This window comes from Pipra filicauda, unplaced genomic scaffold (assembly GCF_003945595.2).
Source record: "Pipra filicauda isolate LSUMZ 115617 unplaced genomic scaffold, ASM394559v2 scaffold58_size5111680_pilon, whole genome shotgun sequence".
Lineage (NCBI taxonomy): Eukaryota > Metazoa > Chordata > Aves > Passeriformes > Pipridae > Pipra > Pipra filicauda.
The window spans coordinates 4,622,879-4,646,658 of NW_024104742.1; the positions used below are offsets into that span (position 1 = coordinate 4,622,879).

Here is a 23,780-nt window from a genome sequence, read left to right on the forward strand (position 1 = left end):
GTAAGGAATCTGAAAAGGCACTCACTCCATTTTGTTGGTATTTTCTGACTTCAGTTGTTTTTACAAGCGGGTGCCTTACTTGAAAATGATGAGATTATCTACTTGCATTTGGGTTTTACATACTGAGACCTTATTTAACACATACCAAACCCAAGTGTCACTGCAAAAGACAAAACAGCAAAACACACTTGTTCCCTTCTACCCTAAATTCAGAACCCTATTTGATACCACAATGCTAAACATTTCTTTTTGATCGTGAGACTTCCCTACTCAGTCATGGGCAACATTTAAAGCACAAAAAGTATCAGGCACTGATTTTTTTTTTTTTTCATTCCAAAGCTTAGTTGTTTACCAACACTACGAATCCATGGCAAAGAAAACTTCTGGCTGTTTTGCTGTCTGTTACTTTTTACACTAAGTGTAATGGCACAGAAAACTGGACACACTGGGAATCACTGCCCTGAAATAGTGCTAAAAGCTTCTCCAAATCTTCAGGGATGCAGGGTGACAGAAGCAGCCACAGCAGGAAGAAACACTTCTGACAGGAAAAAGCAAAAGTTTGTTTAAAAATAAAACCCAGACACGGAGCTACATGAACACGTATTTACTGCAAGTAGCTCTATGGAAAGCCAAGTCAGATAAATATAAACACTATACAGAGCTTCAAGCCAGTCTCCCAAAACCGCAAACGCGATGTGTTTTACAAAGAAAACAACAGAACAATATTTACAATGGAAGACAAAGCCAGATCAATCAGCTCAACTTTAAAACAGATCTGTGAAGCAGAAATAGCAAATATAATGAACAGTTTCAATCATATATGTTTTAGTTTGTACAGACAATAACTGTCCAATATCAAATTAAATTTACAGGACAAACATTGTTCTATCATTGGTATTTTTGTACTATACAGCAGCATAAACGGGTAGCTGGAAGGTAGTATATATAGTGATATGTTTTACATCATCTGAAAATGTTCTTCCAGCACAATACTGAATAAATTAGTTGCTGTAAACTAAGAGATTCAAAAAGATTGCATATTTATTATGCCGTACCTATTAGTATTTGTACCACTATACTTGAGGTTACCCATTTACTTATTTATTCAGCATGTATTAAATCAGTGCTGTATATTGTACAATGGCAGCCTCAGGGATCTAATATGAAATATGTAACAAATTTCTTCAAAACAACCTTTTCCTTTCACATTAAATGTTTAGAACTAACTTCATCCAAATTTTGATTTCTTAGAAAAGATGTAAAGCTTTATAAAAAGCTGTCTACGTATTGCATTATTCATTTTACGAGACCAACCAAGAGCTGTATGGCAAGACAGTATCATGGTCTGTAAGAGTGGTTGTGGTTTTAATTCCTGTATGTTTAGCAGCAAGTAACTGTACCAACTGAAACTTCTCTTCCAGAATCAAAAACAGGTCTGTGCTTTTAAACCCTGTAGCAACAGTTTTTCCTGTCACCAGACACTGTGTAAACTGATTGGTACCATGTTTCAAAAAAAAAAAAAAAAAAAAAAAAAAGGCTTCCTATTTTAGTGACATGTACATTTCAATGCTACTCAAAAAGAGATCTGAGTACAAATCACTGAACAATCCAAGCTGACAGTGTCTAATTTGTTATACAAACTGTACCAGCAATTGAAAGGTTGTCTGTTGGAGGTGAGGCAGCCTGGCACATCCCTTGTACAATATACATGTGGAGGATTCCCAGCTGTGTGGTGCAGTACAGCGTGAGGATTTTGTACCACTTCGAAACCCTTTAGCAATCGTCAGTGCCTTTTATTATCCATTGCATGTACCAATGACTAGTGTCGTGCTCTTTTAATTTCATAGCAGTGTTAAAAACCTAAATTCATTTCAACCAAAAAAAAATTCAGTACAAGAGTGAAGCACTTAAATTGTAGAAAAATCAGGGCTTATTTTAAAAATGTCACATGGTCATTCACATTTCTGCCAGTGGGATAAAGACAATTGAGAAGCCAACATTTTAATTTTTTTCCCCCATTATGCCAGAAAGAAAGAACAAAAATAGTCCCAAAATAAAAGTGGGACTTTGGCTGAAAGTAAGATCAATCAGGGTGGTTTCCCTTTAAAAAGCTACAGCTGACAAGTCTAATGCAGAAGTCACAAACGCTGGATACGACTCCGCAGTTCTCCATTCGAATCCATGAACAAAAACCTCATTTTACACAATTCATATTTATAAACAAGAACAAAAACAATCTACAAGACAACCAGCCCATTAATCCTACTTTGTACATACCAAAATTCTGAGCAAAAAAAAAATTTCCGTTTAAGCTCTGACAGACATTTGATTTAAAGCTTCTAGCCTATGCTCAAGAAATATCTCTTGTACCATAAAAGCAAAACCTTAAAAAAAAAAAAAAAAAGAGGCAGAAGAGGTCTCTCCTCCTCAGACCCGTTCAGTCCCATGGGTTCACCCCTCAAGCTAATGTGCACCTCTCCCTCCCTCGTTCCACCCAGCCATCTGGAAAAATCCTGAACTGCCAAAATATTTCTAAACAATATATGTTTTAAGCTAACCACTTGTTAATGTACCAGAGAAGTAAAACCCATGTTAAACAGACAATCAGAAACCAGCTTTGACTTCTCAGAATATAAATTTAGAAAAAAAAAGATTCGTGGGAGAGGCAGGAGGAAGAAAGGGACATACAGGGATCTCCTATTAGCATTCACACTGCCTCCCGAATAGATATGACATGAAAGACCAAATTCCATCACCAAAGCACAGCTATGAAAAAAATCTCAATTCAAATTAATTCAACTGTAGAGCGCTGATGTCTATGAAAAAAATTAATTAAAAGGATGTGTGTCTATGTCCGTGCTGGTGGAAATGAAAGTAGCCGGCTGGAGCTGAGCTTTGCTTCCAAAAGCACCACACAGTTTCTGGAGTTACCAGCAGAAAAGTCTTCTCTTCCAACAATGGTTTCCATGGCAATGCAGTCAGTCTAGAAAGGAGGGGGAAAAAAAAAAAGTCAGTGACATTTCAAATTCAAAAAATATCGGAAAAAAATATTTTCTAATGAGGAGAATATATGGAGTTTATCCACTGCAGGAGTGAGAGCTGCTGACTGCAGAACGCGGGTCCCTCACAGGGAGAGGGGGCACTGCCAAGTGACCACGCCTCAGAGATCCTGAGGGAAGGAAGAACCACGGAGTCGGAAGCACTGCAGAGCCAGAGTGACACGTGTACGAGGACAGGAGCTGGGGCAGCAGCCAGCACGTCCACAGCCTGCGCTGGGCGGCTCACAGCTGCCTATTCCACTGCCACCTAGCCCACTGCCACCTAGCCCACTGCCACCTAGCCCACTGCCACCTAGCCCACTGCCACCTAGCCCACTGCCGCCTAGCCCACTGCCAAGGCCGTTCCCCAGCGCAGGGGGCCCGAGCACTGCTGCTCATGCAGGAGTGACTGAGGCTGCGGTGAACACTCCACTCACAGCAGGGCAGAGCTGCAACACAAACACTCCCAGCACCTTCAGCTCCAACCGAGGAGCAGCAGGTCATGACAGCTCTGTGCCCTGTCCTCAACTTTTCAGGAAAAAGCTTAATTTAGTTAATAATACGAAACACCTCAGAGTATACACCTCCCTTTTTCATGGAACCCCACCCGATGCAAAAGCACACGACTACAACCAACTGCCTTCAGTGGCTTCAAACTGACTGGAAAAGGCAGAATACAAAGCACTCAGTAAAAAGAGAGGTTAAAAACATAATCTTGTACTATAGGATGTATTACCCATATATCCTGTGGTGACAAGATGGGTGACAAGGCAGAAATGGAAACAGGGGAGTCTGCCCTCAAAGCAGAACACCAGCTCTGCAATTAACCACACACATGCCAAGGTGAGAGCAACTCAAGAGTTTCCTAGCATGGGGAAAAAAAAAAAGTGATGAAGGGGATGCAAATGCTTTCTGCAGCTGTGTGAACACTACACAGGAACATACAAAAAGTCACTTTTCAGCTCACTACAAAATTCCTTCCACTCCCAGCAGAACCAGCATGAACACCAATTTTCAGTTGGGGGAATACTGTCAGCCAAATCAGTGGGTCACTGTCTCCCAGCCCTGACAGACTGTCCTCTTCCACCATTTTTGTCCTCCCAGCCAAGACTGAGGGCTCTGTCCTCTGCCAGTCAGGTGGCTTTCCTCACCTTTTCTCCAAGGTTTGAGGGACATGCCCTGGCAGTACAGGGAAGGAGGAAACAACAGGTTGCTCTCACTGAGAAATAACTAGTGCAAGAGATTTAGTCTTCAGAAAACAACAAACACAGAAATGTCAGCTGCTTTTTCCCCTCAAAGCCACACAGTGTCAGCTCCCTCCCTGCTCTGGGAGAGCTCCCAGCGTGAGAAGAGCTGCAATAGAGGGAACACTTCATTACACAGCACAGCGATGGCAGAACAGCCCCCTGGAACAGGGAAAGGGGTTTCAGAGCTTAATCCTGCCCGTGCTCAATCTGCAGGGTCACAAGAAAATCAGTTACATCTCACTGCTGATGCACCCACAGTGCTTCCCTGCCTCTACCCCAGGGACATGCTAAAGAAAACGTGGCTGTGTAAAGAACAAGCACTATGTGTAATAATGCAAACCTGTATGTTTACTTACAAACCAATCATGAGGTATGAACACATGAACTCCACCCTGCCCTAAAGAACTTCTGATTTCTGTCCAGCTAAAAATACTATCACTTCAAAAGAAGAAAGAAAAAAAGAAACCAACAGAAAAAAGAGCTCAGCTGGGCTGCCTGAGCAGCCTCTGCCCATCCCAGCCCTTGGCAAAGGCTGCCCACGGCTCCAGACACAGAGAGGCAAAGGTGACAGCAGGGCTGGCAGCAGTGTGCAAGTAAAGGGGTCCTTCCACTTCAGGGGAAACTCCATGTTATCCCTACACAGCCCACACCAACGTCTGGGTTGCTGAGTTTCATTTCTGCAATATATAATGACTTCAAAAGTACAGTAACTTGGTTTTCCACAATTCAAGGAAAAGGTGGCCAAAAGACACCCACAACTCTACTTGTGTTATTTCACAGACATAATAAGATCACTACAAAAAGCTATTGCTTGGCACACACAGAGCGTGATGTGGTCAGCAATGGCTTTGTTTTCACAAAAGCCAACTGAAGCTATTATTTTTGAAACAATTTTCCTCTTTAGAAAAATATTATTTTGTTGTAAGACCAAAGAATGAAAATATGCACCACAGCTTGCAATGAATCACACCTCAACGATGCATACAAGTCAAACACTAAAACAGTTAAAGCTTCTATATTAAACTTATATTCAGTAAAAATTAACTTTACCAGCATCCCCCACCCTTTCCTTGCTGCGGACCTGTAAGCTCACATAAAAGGAACTTCAAAAACTGTCTCTGCTTTTGTCAGGACATTTTTCCTCCACGCCTTACACACAAGGCACACCTGAAAGCTGTTTGACAAGTTATTCTAATCTCTCCGAGCATATCCCCAAAACATTTTGAAGAGCAATGGCCCAGTTGCTCGAATATGGCAGAACTCAGTATTTATACCTAAAAAGTTTTGAAAATTTTCATAATTCAATGTCATCTTACATTTAAGATACTTGGAGGGGAAAGGCAAGAGCTTAAGAGAAAAAAAACCCAACAGTTTAACTTCTAAGTTTAGTTCCCTGAAGCAGCCTGGTGTACTCAGACAGCAGCACAACAATCAATTGTAAAGTGAGCACACCAGGTAAGTCTGAGCAGAGCCCCAGCTAGCACAGATTAATTTATAAGAAACCATAAAAAAGTACCCTCAGCTAAGCTTCAACCCAGTTCACAAATTCCCTGGAAGTTCTGGCTCAAACATACAGTTTTACAGCAGCCCAGGCTGTAGGACAGGCCCAGGACCTCCCTGCAGTGTCCCCCCTACCCAAAACTCCAAAATTCCTAAACAAAAGCTCATTAACTTCCCGCCCCCCCATTATAAACTACACTTCAGCATGCTTCCTCTTCATTTTTTAGGTAAAACAGAATTGCTGGAACTGTAAATAAACATAAGGAAGTTTCACATAAACATTGTCATCAGGTTGTAGGTAATCTCATATAAAGCCTTGAGTCTTTCAGACATGGAGCTATTGGTTGTCACCACTACTTTAATCCCACTGTTAAAGCTGGAAACTTCAGGACTGCAGTTGGAGCATTACAGCTGGCTGATGCCCTGAGTCATCAGCTCTTTTTTGGGATAAAGGCATCAAACATTCATATATATACAGATAAATACAGATATAAATTGACATATATATATATGGATTTGAACACATATATCAGTATCAGAACAGAAAAGGTAAAGAGCCACTTGTGAAACTTGACCACGTAAAAAAAATTCCATCTGAAATCTAAGAGGAGACTGAGGTCTTGCAAGATCCCTCCCACAAAGTGCTGCAGTCACCCCCAGTCCCAAGGGCAGCCCTCAGGAGCCCATTCCTGCTGCAGAGGGACCACAGCCAAAGGCCCACGGGTCACCCACCACCAACCTCCAGGCGCCACAGAATTCCAATGTAGGACCAGTGCAGCCTGCACCCAGGGAGGAGCAGGGTCTCCAGCAGAGCCCAAGGCAGCTGTGCACTCAGTCACGGGCCCTGACTCTGATTTCCACACCACGGAGCTCCAGCAGCTCCAGCTGATGCCGCTTCCCCCCCCAGCCCCCGGAGCCGTGCTCACCACCCGCATCACTGCCTCTCACACCCCAGTGCTGCCACTGCCTGCAGGGCCTCGGGGCCACCTGAGCACCACTGAGGTTTATAGAGAGGCTCCTACACCACAAGAGAAGTTGTTCGTCAGAGGGGTGTAAAATGGGTTTAATGTAAGTGAGAACAAGGCCAGTGTCTGCTGTGCTGCTGATACCCAGAGCCAACTGGCGGATCCCACCTCGGCGGCTCCTCACCAGAAGGATCTTTTGCAAGGGACGGGGGTTTATTTAGGGACACCGCAAGAGCACTCACACATTAAGCTTCTTGGTGGCTCTTCTCTCCCACACCTGATCTGCTTCTATTTTTTGATTAACCAGTTGGTGAAGGTAAACTAATGAGGCCACGCAGCGCTCAAAGAAAACAGCAGCGCTTCCGGGAAGCTGGATGATCTTATTTTAGTCTCCACAATGTAAGATTCATCAGCCATCAATCTTCTATGCTAATAGTACAAATATGAGAATTGCTAATTAACAGTAAAAGCCAGATTAGCATTTCTTTACAGATCTCATACGAATGGATTTGACTCAGCAGTCACTGAAAAGTGAAGGAAGATATCAGAGAATGGGATGAAAAAATTCTCCTAAAAGGTAAAAAAATTATGATGTGAACCAGCAGAGACAAGAGACACAATGCTCACAGAGTAGCCCAGCAGTCCCTTGGAGTTTTCAAAACATAAATGCCACCAAATAAAACTCAGCAGCCAGATCAGAAGACATGACAAGTTTGAAGATAACTTCCACTTGCAGTGTAAACACACGGCTGTTCCTGCACTGTCACGAGTTTTTCCAAGAAAATCTGCTAAGTCTACCAAAAAAAAAAAAAAAAAAAAAAAAAAAAGAAAAAAAAATCTGATAACTGATCCTGGCAACAAACAAGCAACACAAACCTGAACTCAAGAAAACCTCTGCAAAAAAACTTTTGAAGCAGCCCAGAAATACACTATTATAAGAAGTTTTAGCACCTTAAAACTTCTATAGCACCCTACACTGGGCTTTTCTATCTTTTTCTGCACAAAAGCTTCAGCTTTTCTTCAAAATTGAGCTCTACTGTTTCGACTATTGACAACAATACAAATTCAACTTCCTATGAACATTTAATAAAGAAAATGAGTCTAGAAAGCATCCAAACATTTTCACAGACCACCTCTCAAAATATATAAGCAAAGTTTGGAAAATTGAAGCAACGTTCTCTTCATTACACAATTCCACTTTCAATTCATAAGTTTAAGATGGGATCAGATTATAAAACTACATGCAGTTGTCTGAATTTTGCTGAGGAACAATCAATCAGATAAAAAAGATCATAAGGGCAGAAGAGAAACTAAGAGGACAAATACTTAAATTAGGATGGCAGCATGCCATTGCTCAAAAATGTTTTCTTTAAAATTAAGGAACACACTAGAAAAGCACTTGGCACGTTTTCTATGCAAAAATCATCAGTAGTTTTATAAAAATTAGAGGCAGAGAATTAAATCAGTCTTAATTCATTGGACTGCACCCCGGTGTGATCCACGTGAAAATGTATCAGATGAGAATATACCCAATTCATACTTCATTTCCTGCATCTGAATTATTAAGGCCATACAAGCCAGGACACTTTGAAACACACCGAGAGGCTTTAAGAACACAGTAGACATACCTTAATTCTCTCAGAGAAATCCATTCTAAATAATACCTGTTTTTGCAGGAAAGGCTTTTACTGACATAATTCTGCAACTGATTCCTAAAAGGATAAAAGCTTTGCTTACAGACGATATTAATTTAAGATAATTAACTGATTAAAATCTCCATGTCAAAGACTAAGACAGCTTAATGCTTTCTGGAGAACACTACTGAAGTTCTCCATTTCCTGAACTTCAGGTTAGGGGGAAATCAGAATTAATTTGATTTATGCAGATCAAAAGCAGCAGAGCAGCCCTAGACTTTCCTGTGCACATGGCCACACAATATTCCTGTTGTTCAGGAAAGCACCAAACCCAGCACAACCTCAGGACACGAGTGGCATCCAAAGACAAACGTTCAGGCGGCCGGGCCGGGGCAGGAGCACGGCAGCGAGTTCCACGTGGAGCCCTCCCCATGGCAGGCCTGGGAGGGGGCTCAGTTGCCCAAATACATTCTTCACAAATTACTGAGAAGATTTTTTGCCCCAAATTTTACTGAATACACAACTACTATCCCGCATCATTGTCCTACTTCTTTGAGTTCTTATTTTAATGGCATAGCTTTAGACCTTGCTAGAGGCAAGCGGTGTTATTTGAGAAAAGCCAAATTCCTTCTTAATTTGCACACGCAGACAGAGAGTCTACAAACACAAATCAAAACCTGGCACATTTGCTGCATCCATCACATGTGCAGTTATTGTGCCTGGGTGACCCAAACAAGGCCCTGGCACAAAGAGACATTCCAATTTGGGCAAGGTGTTCAACTACCTGCTGACCACTGAGCACATGTTCCACGGACTCTCTTCAGCCAACAACAAACTAACGGTGCTCAAACTGAGCTAATGAACACATTTTGTACCTGTAACTTTACTGACTTCCCACAAGCAAAAAAAATCACAATTCCTTTTTAAAAAACCTGTTACACAACCCATTTTTCACTGGATAAACTATTTAAACACAGCAACTGGTAACAACACATCCCAGTGAATGAGACTTCTCCTCGAGCTGTATTTCTAAAATTTAGAAGACAAAGTTACTCTTTAAAATAATCTTTATCCACAATTGTTCCATCAAAACATGGTTTTGTTATTTAGTGCTTGGCAGTTTCATGAGCTAAAAACCTCTCCCGTGCTTCAAGATAATTTTTATTCACTTTGCAGAAATGCCTTATCTTTTGCAACAGTGGCGTCTTTTTCTGTTTGAATAAACAGGGTTGTTTCTAGGAAGGCCTTATGCACACTCCCTAATTTCATCTCTTCTACTCTTACTATTCCTAGAATTAGTAAACTTGCATGCAGTTTTGGCAGGGGCCTAACACCAACTCAAATGGCACAGACAGCTTGACAAGAAGTTGTTGGGGGTTTTTTGAGTTTGTTTGCTTGAGATTTTTAAGCTTTCTATTACAAGATAAAACGACAGTACTAGAAATAAACTCTTCTTCACTTCCAAACACAGAGAAGTTCAAGATTTCAGATTTTCATGTCACAGAAAAATGAAAAACAGTTCTGCTTTTGAAAAAGCATTCTCACAGCAAGTGTGTGAGATACTGCACCTGACCTCCTGAACCACAGAAAACATGAGTAAATTTTAGCCAAGAAAAAAACCCAACCAAAACTTGTTTGTGCAGCTCCCAGGAATACCACCTGCTACAGTTCACTCTGCTCTTGAGACAAAGGTCAGGAGCCCTCAGTGCCAATAGGGAGGAACACCCTCTGCCTCTGCTCTTGCTGCAAACTGGGCATTACAAATTGTTTGGAAATGAATAGGAAAGAAAACAGCCATGGCACACATGTCTGCACGCACTGCCCTGCTTCCCACATTCTGAAAGGACTTGGAATACTTGGAAGAGTTTGAGTAGTGCAGCAAAACTGCAAGGTGTGACACAGCTTCCCAGTGAGGAACAGACAGCTAAAAGAATCCTTCAGCCTGCAGAGAACTACTGGGATGTAGCAGGACATTTAAAAAGCCCAGATGATACCACAGGTCCGCGCTGTGGGCAGGACAGGAAGGTGCTAGCAGCACACTGGCCAAGTGTATGGCAGAGGGGGCTACAGCATCTACACAACCTTAAGTGGCCTGGAGAGAAAAGGCAGAGTTCATTATCTCTTCCACTACACAAACTGGGGGCTGCTCAACAAAGCTGGTACAGAGCAGGGTCCAAAATGGACAGAGGTCTGCATGCGGTGTGTACTGCCTGATCGCAGGCTGCTATGGATACGAGGAGTTTACACAGGATCAAAGAGAGATTGGAAAAGTACTTGGATTAAAGATCCCTAAAGGATTATAAAACAGACAAACTGTATCAGGCTCAGGAAATCCCCCAAGCTGAAAAAAAAATAAGAAAATCAGAGGCTGGGTGTATGTTTGTGGGAAGTATTATATACGCCTGCCCTGCTCTTCCTCTGCTGGGTGGTGCCTGCTTGCAGACACAGGTCTGGGGCTTGAGTGAGCCAAACTATTCTTTGTGAACACTACCAAGAGAAAGGGCAGTGTCACTCATGACTAATGAAAAAGCTCCCCACCTTTCAAATCACCTTTCCCAAGAATTCCTTTCTACGCAAAGTTTCACCTGTTCTAATTCATCCCGTCGGTTCTTCCCAACCACTTTAGACATCAACACCTGAAAGCATTCAGTGCTACTTTTTTCTTTCACCTCTACTGCCATAAATGACTGTCAAAGAAAGTTACTACACAGCCACATACCCACATAGTTACACCCTCCTCAGCCATACCCTTTGCCCATGCATGCCCACACAAAAAAATAAATACATCTGTGCTATTGGCCACTCTCTGCTACCACACACAGCAGTGGCACACATTCATTTTTTACATTTTCTAATTACCACATTATTGAGTCTTCATTAACATTAGGATACCCCAAATGCTGGCTCATGCAGGGGAGGAAGAAAGGTTCAGATTGCACTGCATGTGTGAAGCGACATGTCTTCTCAAATCACAGCACAAGCACAGGAGCCAAGAATTGAGCCTTCAGCTTCCAAGAGCAGCTTGGGAGCTTCTAAGGACAGAGGTAAACTGAGTCTACGCACAGACAAGGTTTAATCAACAGTGTGCAACTCTTGTTTTGTGTTTACCTTGTGGAACATGTCAACATTAATATTTCAATCACTCATGCCCTCAACAGTGAATCAAGCCTCAATGCTGCCGCCACTTCCAGACTCGCCCGCAACCACTGCAGCGTCTGTTTAACCTGATCTACCGACACTGAAATAAAGCAACTTTCTCCTGTGCAGCAATTGTTCTGAGCTCCAGCTTCCATGGGCCTCTCCCACAGCTGATGGCACTGCAGCAGTGAGGAGGGGGTCCCATCCAGACCTCCCCAACTAGAGATGGGCTCCAAATGCTCTGGCATACCGGTTACAAACCCTAAAGGTGACTAACTCTCAAGCCCCCCTGCTGCCTCCTCTCCAATGCTAGAAAACTGCCTGAAATCCAGAGATGCCACCTAAAAAAAAACAACAAACCAGCAGTAATGCCAAGGCAGCTCCACCTTGGCTGCTTAGCAAAGTCTCACCAAGAACAGAGGACGCAGGTCTGTGTGACATTAACTGCCCTGGGAGGCTGCACAGGGTGATCCTGTGCTCCAGGGCACATTCCTGCACACCCGCTTGCACTGAATCTATCAGTCACATGTCTGCAGAAAAACTAACTTACAGAAAGGAGACAGAAAAAACAGAAAAAAATATAATCACATTCCACATCTAAAAGGGAGAAGTAAACACTGGGACATGCCCCTAACTCGGAGATACATGTTGGCCCACATTCCTCTTACCAAGATTAATATCCTGGCCAGTGTTCTGACATTTACCTCATCCTTTTCAAGTCATTTAAACCATTACAACCGCTGTATTTATAGCTCACTACCTTCCCTGCTCCCTGGCGTGTGCATACCCTTCCAAGTGCCTCTACCAGCTTCCTCTCCTGACCCACTCTCAGCAGCCTTTTATCTCTCCCAGGCTGACTCTTATCTCCACTCTGCCAATGGCAGCAGCCTTGATCTCTATCTTACTCTCCACCCCAGCACATTAAGTTTCATCCATCTCTTGAGTTTCATCTTTAAATTGTAAGCTCCTTAGGACAGAGACCGACACATTTACATTTGTGGCAAAGTACAGGGGACCTCCATCTGCCTACCTGTTCAGGTTCCACGAGTGGAGACCACAGCTGGAGCTACAAGCTTTCATTAACAGACTCTGTCGTAATATTGTCTGAATGACCTCAAGATCAAATCTGTTCATTTTTTCATCTCATTTCTAACTGATTTCCTGTTCACCATAATCTGCAATTTAAAAACTCCTTGTTCTAAAAACAGTTAAATAAAAAACTCACACACACCCCAAAAAATCAGAGTGAAATACAGATGGCAAATGCCTCCCAAAGGGTCTCACATGACAAAAAGCAAATATTCTCAACATTTGAACTCTACAAGTGGATATAAACAGCTTACAAATTGTTCTAACAGATTAACTTAAGATAAAAAATAATTCCATACAGAAAACTATCTTTTTGACCCCTTAACCCATATTGGTTTAGACTTCAGAAACTTCACGGTTTTGACTTACAGAATTTAAAGCACGTTCATCTGTATATCAATGGACGTTTTACCTGCTTCCACCTTGTGCTGAAGTGGGCCCTCAGCCAACCCATCTGCAACAGGCTCCGGATGCCCAGACCAGGGAAGTAAAGGTACCCGGACTGGAGAAGCCTTTCTGTCCCATCTGCTCATTTCTCTTGGCCACTTTAGCTCAATTGTCCAAAAGGTGCCACAAAGTCACAGAAATGCCAGTGCCTGTCAACAGCTTAAACAGGGTTTTCATACAAATGAGGTGTCCCGTGGCTCACATGAAAAGCTTTACTTGGGCTCTCGTGCACAATCAGGACACATTTATCAATGATGCATCTGCTTCCCTGTCACTAACAACTTCCCAAACTCCTGCTAGTCCAAGAGATCTGTGTGAAAAGAAGCACTAGTTCCCAAAAAATAATTCAGGGTCAGACTATGCAGCATGAAAAAAAGTTATACTGCAAATTCACCTGGTCAGCAAGAACCATAAACAATAAAGCAAGCTGGCTTGGCATGAACACAGGAATAGAATCTCATTATTCCCTGTAGAAGGAGAGTATCACTCATCAGTGCCTCAATAAATTTAGAAGCAAATTTTACTAGGTTTTTTGTGCACCTTTTGGTACTACTTCCCAAGATTTTCAGAAAAAGAAAAAAAGCATTTTGATATCTTTGGTCATTCCACAAAATCCTGTTCTACCAAAAAGAAAACCTTTCTCCAAGTAGACAAGCATATTTATGAGGCTTTCATACCCTAGCAAAAGGAAAACACTAGATTTATCTATTTTATGCCCTAAATAATAGTTCAATTTGGTATTTATAAAGGTTCGTAACAGACATGTTACACAATGAATAGAAGTACTATTCATGTGGTAATTTAAAAGTTTTCCATTTTCTTGAGTCACATTAAATTGTATCATCACCTTGAAATTATAGGCAAATCTCAACTATATTAATTTCAGTATAAGCCACCTCTTTCAAAAACCCTCTCTTCTTGGAAGAATCAAAAAGATTAGACCTCACACTTAACTCACAAATCACCTGCACACACACACACATACAGAGTCTCAAGAGTTTGCACCCAACCACAGATCTAAAACAGAGAACTAATGTTTGGAAATAAGCAACCTTTACCCCTAAAGACAGAGCTCATGACTTAACCAGGGCAGAAAATTCTTGCTAAGAGCCTACTAACACTGCTGCTCCTGGGGTAATGCTACCTGAAGCAAAATCTCCACAATTCCAAACACTTATATGTTCAAGATAATTTAGATAAGATACTCAGCAACACCTTTGAAATGCCTTTGATGAGTCAGGCTCATTTACCTCTGTCTTCCCACTGCCCTCAAGTATGTCAGAAATCCCTCCTGATCACACTCTCAACTAAATCTCTGTCCCTAAGCTGAGTGACCTTTATAGAGATACAGGGCTTGATTAAAACTAGAACATATTTCTCCTTTTTCCCCTTGTCATTGCTTTAACCTGTAAGACAATAGTGCACCTTGATCGTGGGGTTGTTCTGAACATGCAAAACCTAAATATGAAACAAGTCAAACAGCAAATTTGCAGGGTGGGCCATCAGAGAGCTCTCCAGCCAAGTCATTACACACTATTTAAGGCTGTGCCGTAAGATAATAGTACATTTTTAGGAGAAACCAGCAGTAATAACACATCCCCAGGCTTCAGAAAGCTTGACTCTCTCTCACCTGCCTATCAGTTTTATCACTCTATTCTCCTTTGTTGAAGAATGCCACACTTGATTACAACAGTAGTTAAAATAAAACTCCAGAGTTTGTTTCCTGTTTTGGATCAGGAAAACAGACTTGTTACTGCAATCAAAAGCTTTCAGCATGTTTTTGTGAGCACCACAGATCCACAAACAGAGTGTGCACACACACCAAGGTACAACACAGTACTATAAACTCTTTTCAGTACCACCCAAAACCTCAAGGTATAAATCCTCCCCCAGCAATCAATATGAAGAAAATGTATTAAAGATCCTTTCATAAAAAAAAGACCATATGCAGCGAAAAAGCAAACCCAGACTCTACCTACTGCTAACACACCGCTGGACATACAAAAACCCCAAAGAAATACTGGTGACAAACCATCCCAGTGATCACATGCTGGAATAGAGCTGCTGGAAAAGACCGAGTGAGCACTGCCCACCTTCTGCAACTCCAACCTGCCACCCCAGCAACAGGGAACAAGGAGCCCTCACACATCAAGGGAGGAGGGGAAAATGTCAAGTTGTAGAGGGAAAACTAACAAGGGTAATAATGCATTTAAGATTTCAACAAAAGACTTTAAAAAAAAACAAGCACAAAAAGCACCTTGAACCCGTACTGGATTACTCCCAGAACTCCAGGCATCCTGCAGCGATGTCCTAACCTACCAGACAGCTACGAGCAAAAAGTTTTAGACTTCCAAAAAACACAAATGTCACCATTAGCTGATTTCCAAAAGCATTTCAACACTGTCTCCAAGTAAGCATTCTCTCTCAATGGCAGGGGAACATTCTTTCCTCAGATTTTCTCACCCAAGCACAAGTAAAACCCAACTGATTCTTGGTCAAATATGTCATAATTAGCTCACTCCTACACCACACAGCAAAAATCTGTTCTGCCTTCAGCAGCTCATACACTACTTGAGAAAGTTTCCCCGTGTATTTTTCAGCATAACTGTAAGTCACTCAAGACTGTTAAAGAGGCAACTGTTACAGCAAGATTAGAATGGTTTGGGTTGTTTGGGTCTTTTAAGAATTATTATCCCAGCATTATTTCAAAGATGTAGGATACACAGCAGTGTTCAGATGTGCTGCAGGAGGGCTCTTCGAGTTATTTTTACATGGGCCCCTGTCTTTAAGTATTCTGTCAATACAGAAGAGCCTCAGTTTGAAGCAAACTTAAAAACCACTGGTCTGAAACCCAAAAGGGGCAGTTATTTGCCTGGTATCCCATAAACTGTAATTTACTATATTAGTAATATCTAAAACTTTCAGCTTCTGAATTTCTCCAAGTGTATATTGTTCCTTATTCTCTTTAAGATTTTGCATTTGAAATACGCAAGTTACCAGAAAGGATCTGGACAATTTGGAACTTATTTTTTGCTTTACAGCTGTACTTGTTTTCCTTCCTCTCAACTCCCCAAAGTGTACACACCACTCTCACCCAGTCTAGCACAGGAGCAGATTAAAAAGGTGTGGAACACTTAAATAATAACCCTGCACTTTACAGAACATCTGAAATAATATCCTAGCAAAGTGTAAGAGTATCAGGCAGAGATAAGATTAAAGAGTGGGTGTGAAATAGCTGAGTAGATATTAAGCTGAACATTACATTTACTCTGAATAGTTGTTTTTTGAGTGCAGGGTATCTTTGCAGGTTTAGTATTTCTAATTAAGACTGAAGAAACTTGGATTATACAGGACTCATTATGCATTTTATTACTGCCCCATTCTCGTTATCCTCCTCGGTTTCTACAAGGTCCAATAACAAGGTATACATTAGCTAAGCCCTGTTTGAAGTAGCTTTAGTGTTCTGTACTCCTAGCACAAAATTTCATGACTCAGATTCATGTAATCAAAACTGCAAACCGCTTGCTTCAATATTGTGTAACAATTTCGTGATGAAACTGTTTTGCTAGTGACCTCCTTAAACTGCAAGCATTAAAAATCAGAACCTTATATTCTTTTTATCATCACCATTATCAACATAAAACCTGAGAACAGTTTTGCCTAAACCTCAAATAAAAGTTTAATAACAAGTAAGCCTAGTTATCGTTCCTAATCCATGCCCTTTCCCTCCTCCATCCATGTCATGAATGGAGAAGGGAATAGAAAAAAAAAAAAGTTTGATTCATATCAGTGAACCTGAACCAGAAGTAGTTTGGGAATTACAATGAGGGGGCAGTGATGCATTGGAAATCACTCCACCACCCTCGGCAGTTGGGAGAATGCAGCTGAGTCACAGAACACAATATTCCATTTAAGCAAACAAAAACAAAACAAAAAAAAGCAAACAATCTGAAGCTGGGAAGTGTTTTCCTTTCAATAAACTGTGGTTCAGGGACAAGAGATTAAGTTCTCTACCTACAGAATTTAACACACATGGGATAGCTCCTTTCTAGGAAGTAAAGGATAAAAATCCATCTGCTAAATATATTTTTCTTAAGAATGGATTTAACCACAGAGCACTTTTTCAGGCAGAGAGACCTAAAAAGTGAGATGTAGAAGGAAAGACAGCACTCAGTTCTGCTAAGTCTCCAAAAGTATTAAAAATATCAGTTACCCAGAGGCCCACTACACCTCTTCAGGGGACAAGAGGTTTAAGAGTGAAGCTTCATTTTCACTATTCAAAAGGGAACATGAAAATGTTTTTCTGGGTAACAAAAACTTAAATATTTAAATAAAAGCTTTATTGCCATAGAAACTGATAAGCTGTTTAAAGAATACAGACTTCCAAAATTATGCTTGCTACAGCTCAGAGAGATGATTTAGTACATGAATGTTAACAGGTATCTTTTATAATCAAGAATTTTAAGTCATTCTGGAGAAAAAGATATACACCACCAATTTACAGTACTGTATTCAAGTCTGGCAAGCTGCTTTTAGCCTGGACTATTCCAAAATCTGTTCACCTCCCCCCCCAAGTGACCAATGTCATCATCTTACCTACCTTCCTCTACTATACAGCAGAAATGTTTTATACTGCCGTTACAGAAAACTGTTAGGCCTTGTTTTGGAGTAGCATTTTATAATTTTGTTTCTCTTTTTAGGACTAGAAAAAAACCCACTGAGCTAAGCTCTTACTGTTCTCATGCTTAATTCCCTGCCAAAGCCCATGTTTTTCACAGAGTTGGTTTTGCTTCATTTTAACGCGTGTTTCATGTCCAGAGAACTTCAGTTCCCAGCGAGAGCCAGCAGCTGTTCTGTCTCTTGCCCCTCTGCAAATTGTAACAGACAAGGGAAAAAAACCCAGCACAGGGCTGTAGATATTTTGCTGTGGCAGTAGTAAGCAAAATGCTTATCACTAACACAGTTTCTAAACACACTATCTCCTGAAAAGTATTTTTCAATGTGATATTTACAGTACAGCTGAAGAAAAAACATCTTTGTTTTTTTCCTCTTTATTTTGTAAAAAGTCTTACTTTATAATATGGATTTTAGTCACATGAGGGGAATAAGATCAAGTTAAGAATTCTGCTATCTTTGGAGGTGCCTTAAAAAAAAGGCCAAAAAACAAAAAAAAAAACCCAACAAAACCAAACATAAATTGGCAGTCCACAAGCCCCTGACTTAGCAGATTTAGCAGACAAATCTTTGAAGTGCTGAAAGACTAACTTTGGAAGAAAGCACTTCTTGGACTGGCAACTTTCAACGTCTTCTAAATTTGATTCCAACCAACAAAACAAAGCAGAGGAAAGAAAACCACTGAGGCAAACCACACATTTCTGAGCAGCCCCAAGCAGTGCTGCCAGACTCCAAATGGCATGCGAGCTGAGTCAAGCTTATACCTTCCACTAGTAAAGGCTACACAATTTTAAGCTCTTGCAATACCTTCTGCCCTTAGATACTTAGTTTTAATGTGAAACTAGAAAAAAAATCATTTTAATGTTTAAGACTGTAATTAAAAATATAGGAGTCAGCAGCAGCCTGCTCCTTTACTGCTTTCTCTGTTGACAGAGTAGACAAGTACCAATGTCCAACCATGATTAAATATTTCCTCTTAGTACTCATCAATTATTGACTACACTTACATTTGCAAAGAGAGGAAAACATTTCCAACAGAAATGGTTTTCTACCGGGAGGGTGAATTACTGCAAGGAGTTCAGTGGGTCACTGACACCAGAGCACGGATCGCTCTTCCCGAGTTACAGCGCAGCGCTCACACCCTGCTCAGCCGCGGGACACACCACCACCACCACCAGCTAATTACTAGCTTTGCTCCCACCATCAGAGCTTATCATACAGACAGGAGCGTCCCTCCTCTTTCCCATATTCTTTCTCCCCACCTGCAACACCCTTACATTATATGCACACCTCGAACTGCATTACCTTAGGCTGGGTCAGACCACTGATACCTTGAAAGCCAGTAGCCCCCCCTCCCAAGTTTCGGACCTTGAAGACGCTGCTCGGAGCAGGGGAAGAGTTACAGCTCAGCTAAAGCCTTGGACAGGACTAAGGAGTGAACATCCCCATGCTGGTCAGCCACCCGGAGATGGCTCCTCCAGAGGACACAAGGATATTCTGGAGACCAGAGCTCAAAAGGAGCCACCAAACCTTCAAGGGAAAAAACTGAATTCTGTTTACATAAGATTCAGCTAAATAAATCTGGCCAAATTTGCACATTAAAAAAAAAATCAAAAATGCATTTCACCTTCATCTGTTAAAAGAAACATATTTAAGCCTCAGATTTTGAGGTCTAAACCCAGTTTAGCCATTTTGAGCTTCCAAAATACAAAATATCAAGTTCAGGAAAAAAGTGAGGAGTCATCTAGTTCTACGAAGGGAAGAAAAGGAAAGTGAAGAGCTACCATAACCTTGGGACAAGAATTCACAATATAAAATACCATTAATGCTTATACTAGCAAAAGTAACTTATAAATAAACAAGGCAGATGACAGTTTGATAACTCCTGACTGCCTAGAAGAGTCACATAAATCCTTTTGGGCCAAGGACCACATCCCCTTTCCCTGCTGTTCAGATGCTGCACTATGACAAAACTGGTTGTACTAGAATAACGCAGGAGATTATAAAAAACATTCACCCCACTCTGAAGGCAGCATTAAGCAGACAATCTAATCCTTACGGTTAAGCGACCATGAAAGGGAAGTGCTTTTAAAGTTACAAACCTTTTCTTGCAGCGTTACACTTCAGACCATCAGATCTGCTGAAATCTATGCTTACGTAAGCTCCACTGTCCAAACCTGAAGTACCATTCTGGAGATGGCAAGCTGGCGTTGTAGTACTTGCCTCACAGCTTATGGGGTCATCGCGCAAATTCAGAGCGATGTAGTTTAAGCCATTCTGAAATCCAGTTGAGGTATCCCTGGACATTTTGCTTTCCTGACCATCAGAAATGTTTTCATCCGGTTTTAACCAAACGTTGTCAAATGAGGCAGAGCTGTGTCTTTTGCTACTATCAGTAAAGAAAGAGGACGAGGTCGTCACAGTCCCAGCAGAAGAGAACGTTTCAGAACTGTGTCTCCTCCTGCCTTGAGGGTCAGCTCGAATCACTTTCGGTCCCATAGGAGGGTCAGAGCCAGGAACGGAGAAGCTACTGCTGCCAGCATATCGATCAACAATGCAGAGTCTATTAACGATGGAAGAAGGACTATCCATCTTCACACCGTTGTCAGATTCGGTGGCAAACGGCCGAGGTGGTGTTGCTGCCATGTTGAACGTCATCTCGGTGTAGTCATCAGTCCTGTTACTCGTGGTGCTGACACAAGCAGTACCAAATGAGAGCCTGGCGTAGTCAGGGTTTGGTTGGTTTCTAGGAATACTGGAACTTGCATAAATTGAAATATCTGTCAGAGAGTTTGACAGTTGCTTTGCTACTTTCGGTGACTGTACATCCAAGTCAACGCTCATGTAATCGGAGAGCGGTGACTGCCTGTGATCACTACTTGAGCCCAGAGATGATGGTGATCCTTCTGCAGATAAGGAATAGGGTGTGTTACTTGCCTTTTCGTTAAAATCAATATTTATGTATTCACCGGGACTCGCTGGCTCAGGTGGAACTGTACGGTCATACATTCTGGGGATGGTATTACTCCCCCTCGTACCCAGGGGCAGGCGTGTGGGCCTGGTGGCCCTGCTCTGCACAAGTCCTTCATCTGAACCTTTCAACGTTGGCAATTTAGAGATGCCATTAGCCAGAGTCTCACTGCTCACCCCTTTTACATTTTCTGGTCCACCATACAACAGTTTTCCAGGTGAAGACATTGGAACATATTCACTGTGGTCACCATTTTGTCCTGATAACGCCTTAAAGCTTCTGGGCAAAGAAAAATATGAACTAAAACCTTTGGACACAGAAGTGCTATGAATGTAATTTGAATCACCGGGGTGCTTTGGAGCTGAATTACCAGGTGACATATCCATATACTCATTGTTTACAATCTTCTCATTACTTCCTTTAGAACCAAATCCAGTTAAAGGACTCCGTACAGGTGAAGAGCCAGCCTTTGGAAACATCATCATATATCCTCGGGAGTCAACTTGAGATGGTGACCAGGAATTGTTGATCTGTTTTGGAACAGACATGCTTTTAGGAGTCATTGGCAAATAATCGCTGGTGCTGGATAAAGAAGATGCAACTCCTGGCATCATTGGCATGTATCCATCATCCCTGGCTTGACTCCTGCTTTGGTTATACATGGAATCAAGGTTACTATCACTGTACTCCAATTCATGGTTATCTTTCAATTTTGGTGCTTCAGAGTAAAGTAATCGCCCGTGATTTCCTGCAGAATCTTCATCTAACAAAGTTGCAGTTTGTGTTGTCTTCTGTTGCACTGCTACAGAATTTGGTTTTGTTAGCGAGTAAGTTCTTTTCCTGAAACACTTTTCAGCCTCCATATAATCATCTCGTGAGCCATCATCTACTTGTTGTTTACTCATGGACATGTATTCACTCAGACAGTTCTCCTCTCTGATAGGTGGTGTGTTTCCCAGGGAATCGGGTGTATTACTCCTGACCCGAAAGTACCTGAAATCTCCAGGGCTGGAGCCATATTCATCAGAGGAGATAAATCCTCCATCACTCGGGGAACCACAAACAGATGAGCTAGAAGGCCTGGTCAGCATGTCCGAAGCAGAGCCATGGCCACTACTGGAAGAAACACTGATGGGACTTGTAGTGGAGGGAAAATGAGAAACGGGCAGCGAAGCAGACCTGGTGTGGTAAGATGAGCTGAAAGCAGCTCTCACGTACCTTCCGCTCCCTTCCTGACGGCCCAAATTCATCCTTGCAGTATTCAGGTGGATCATACTCCCAGTCACTGACCTAAAAGGTCTAGCCATGGTTCCTTCTCCTTCACTGGATGTTCTGAAGCGATAGGAGTTGTTGCTTTTGGTGGTAGGAGGAGTCCCTCCAGCAACACTCTCAGTTCTAGATCTTCTCTGCAAGCCTGTCTGGCTGGGGGGCAGGTTGCCCAAGTGCCTCCTGGTGCTGATAAGGGACATGGGATTGGTACCACTGCCACCACCAGAAGACTGGCTCTTGCTCCGGGGCCTGAACTCTGCAAAGGCCTTTAGAGCTTTCATGGTATCCAGAAAAGTCTCGTGCATATTCTGGGCAACCACAGAATCATCCACTTGCATCCAGAGTTCTCCAGGCCCAATAGAGGCAGATCTGCCCACTTCAATAAAGAAGAAGTTCTCTGAGTGTCCACAGCGGCGAATGTTCATCAGCTGCAGGTGGACAGAGGGCACCTCTGAGTTCAGCTTGACGAGGTGGATGGCCTTGCTGGAGAGGCACAACCTGTACACTCCAGTGAGGTTTTTCGTCTGTCCCAACCCTTTGGGCTTCACGTTGACCTGCCACACCTCCTTGAAGACGGTGCCGGGCCTCAGGGTGGCCCCATAGTGCTCGTCATCCTCATCCACCTGCTGATCGGCGTGGTCCTCCTGCTCCAGGAAGCCCCTCTTGCTCTGGCTCATGAGCTCGCTGATGGCCTGGTACCAGGCCTCCTGCTCGGCCTCGTTCTCCGCCAGCATGGCGAAGTACTCGTCCTTGGTATACAGGGCGATGATGTGCTTGTGCTTGGCGTCGGCGCGGCGGCTCACGGTGAAGCACTGGTACAGCGGGATGACCCGCTTGGGCGGGGGGCAGCACAGCGCCGCAGCCCCGCCGGCCCCCGCCGCCCGCAGGCTGCTCTTGAACTTCTTCTCGCTGTCGTAGTACTCCAGCCGAGCGGGGGCCAGGTGGCTCTCGGCCCGCAGCACGAAGTACCGCTTGTGCCCGTGCTTCTGCTTGCGCAGGTACCCGCACTTTCTCACGTCCTCGCCGGCGCCGCGGCCCGCCGGGGGGGGCTGTCCGCCGCGGGCCGCCGAGGGCACGGCCCGGCCCGGCGCGGGGGCGGCCTCGGGCGCCGGGCACAGCGAGGCGCTGGGCGAGCGCCGCAGCAGCAGCAGCAGGTGGTGCGGCTGCGGGGACGGGCAGCGCCCGCCCTCGCCCGCCGCCGGCTCGCCCTCGCCCGCCACCGCGCCGAGCACGCCGGGCTCCTGCTGGGGCGCGGCTCCGCCTCCCGTGTGCCGGGCGCCCGGCTCCTCCTCGCCGCCGCCGCCGCCGCCGCCGCCACCCGAGCCATTCATCCCGCTCGCCATCTTAGGGGCCACGCAGGGTCCGGTGCCGCCGGGGACGGGGGCACTAGGGCGGGCAGAGCGGGGATCGGCGCTCACCGGGGAAGCGCCCCGCGCATGGGGAGCGGGCGGTGCGTGCGGTGCCTCCTGCGTCCCCCGCCCGGTCCGCGCTCCCGCGCTCGCTCCGGCCGCTCGCACTCACGGGCGGCGGCGGCACCGCGGCGAAAACATCACGTGATCGCGCGGAGGGCGGGGCCACGGCCGGCGGCGGGCGGGGCCCCCGGCGCGCGGGGCGAGGGGGCAGCGCAGAGCCGGCCGGGCCGCGCGCCGGAGTGGCAGTCGAGACAGGCAATAGGGAGCCGCGGCCCTTCTCCGGCGAGCCAATCAGCGGGCGGCGTTGGGAGTGGGGGGCGGGCTTCGCCGCGCTCTGTCCGGGGAGGCGGGGTCAGAGCGGATTGACAGCGCGGCAGACCAATAGAAGGCGGGATC

General features: G+C 43.8%; 1 protein-coding gene across 1 annotated transcript; it reads right to left on the reverse strand.

Annotated features, from left to right (window-relative positions):
* Positions 1–589: 589 nt before the first annotated feature.
* On the reverse strand, positions 590–23,539 carry IRS4 (insulin receptor substrate 4). Its single transcript, XM_027716440.2, has 2 exons — positions 19,835–23,539; positions 590–2,983 (listed from the first exon to the last, which is right to left on the reverse strand). The coding sequence occupies exons 1-2, from the start codon at positions 23,313–23,315 to the stop codon at positions 2,979–2,981; spliced, it is 3,486 nt and encodes a 1,161-aa protein (XP_027572241.1). The 5' UTR covers positions 23,316–23,539; the 3' UTR covers positions 590–2,978.
* Between the last annotated feature and the right edge of the window lie 241 nt (positions 23,540–23,780).

Excerpts from the sequence above, each read along its gene's own strand:
- IRS4 (XM_027716440.2), bottom strand. The coding sequence starts at position 23,315 with ATGGCGAGCGGGATGAATGGCTCGGGTGGCGGCGGCGGCGGCGGCGGC.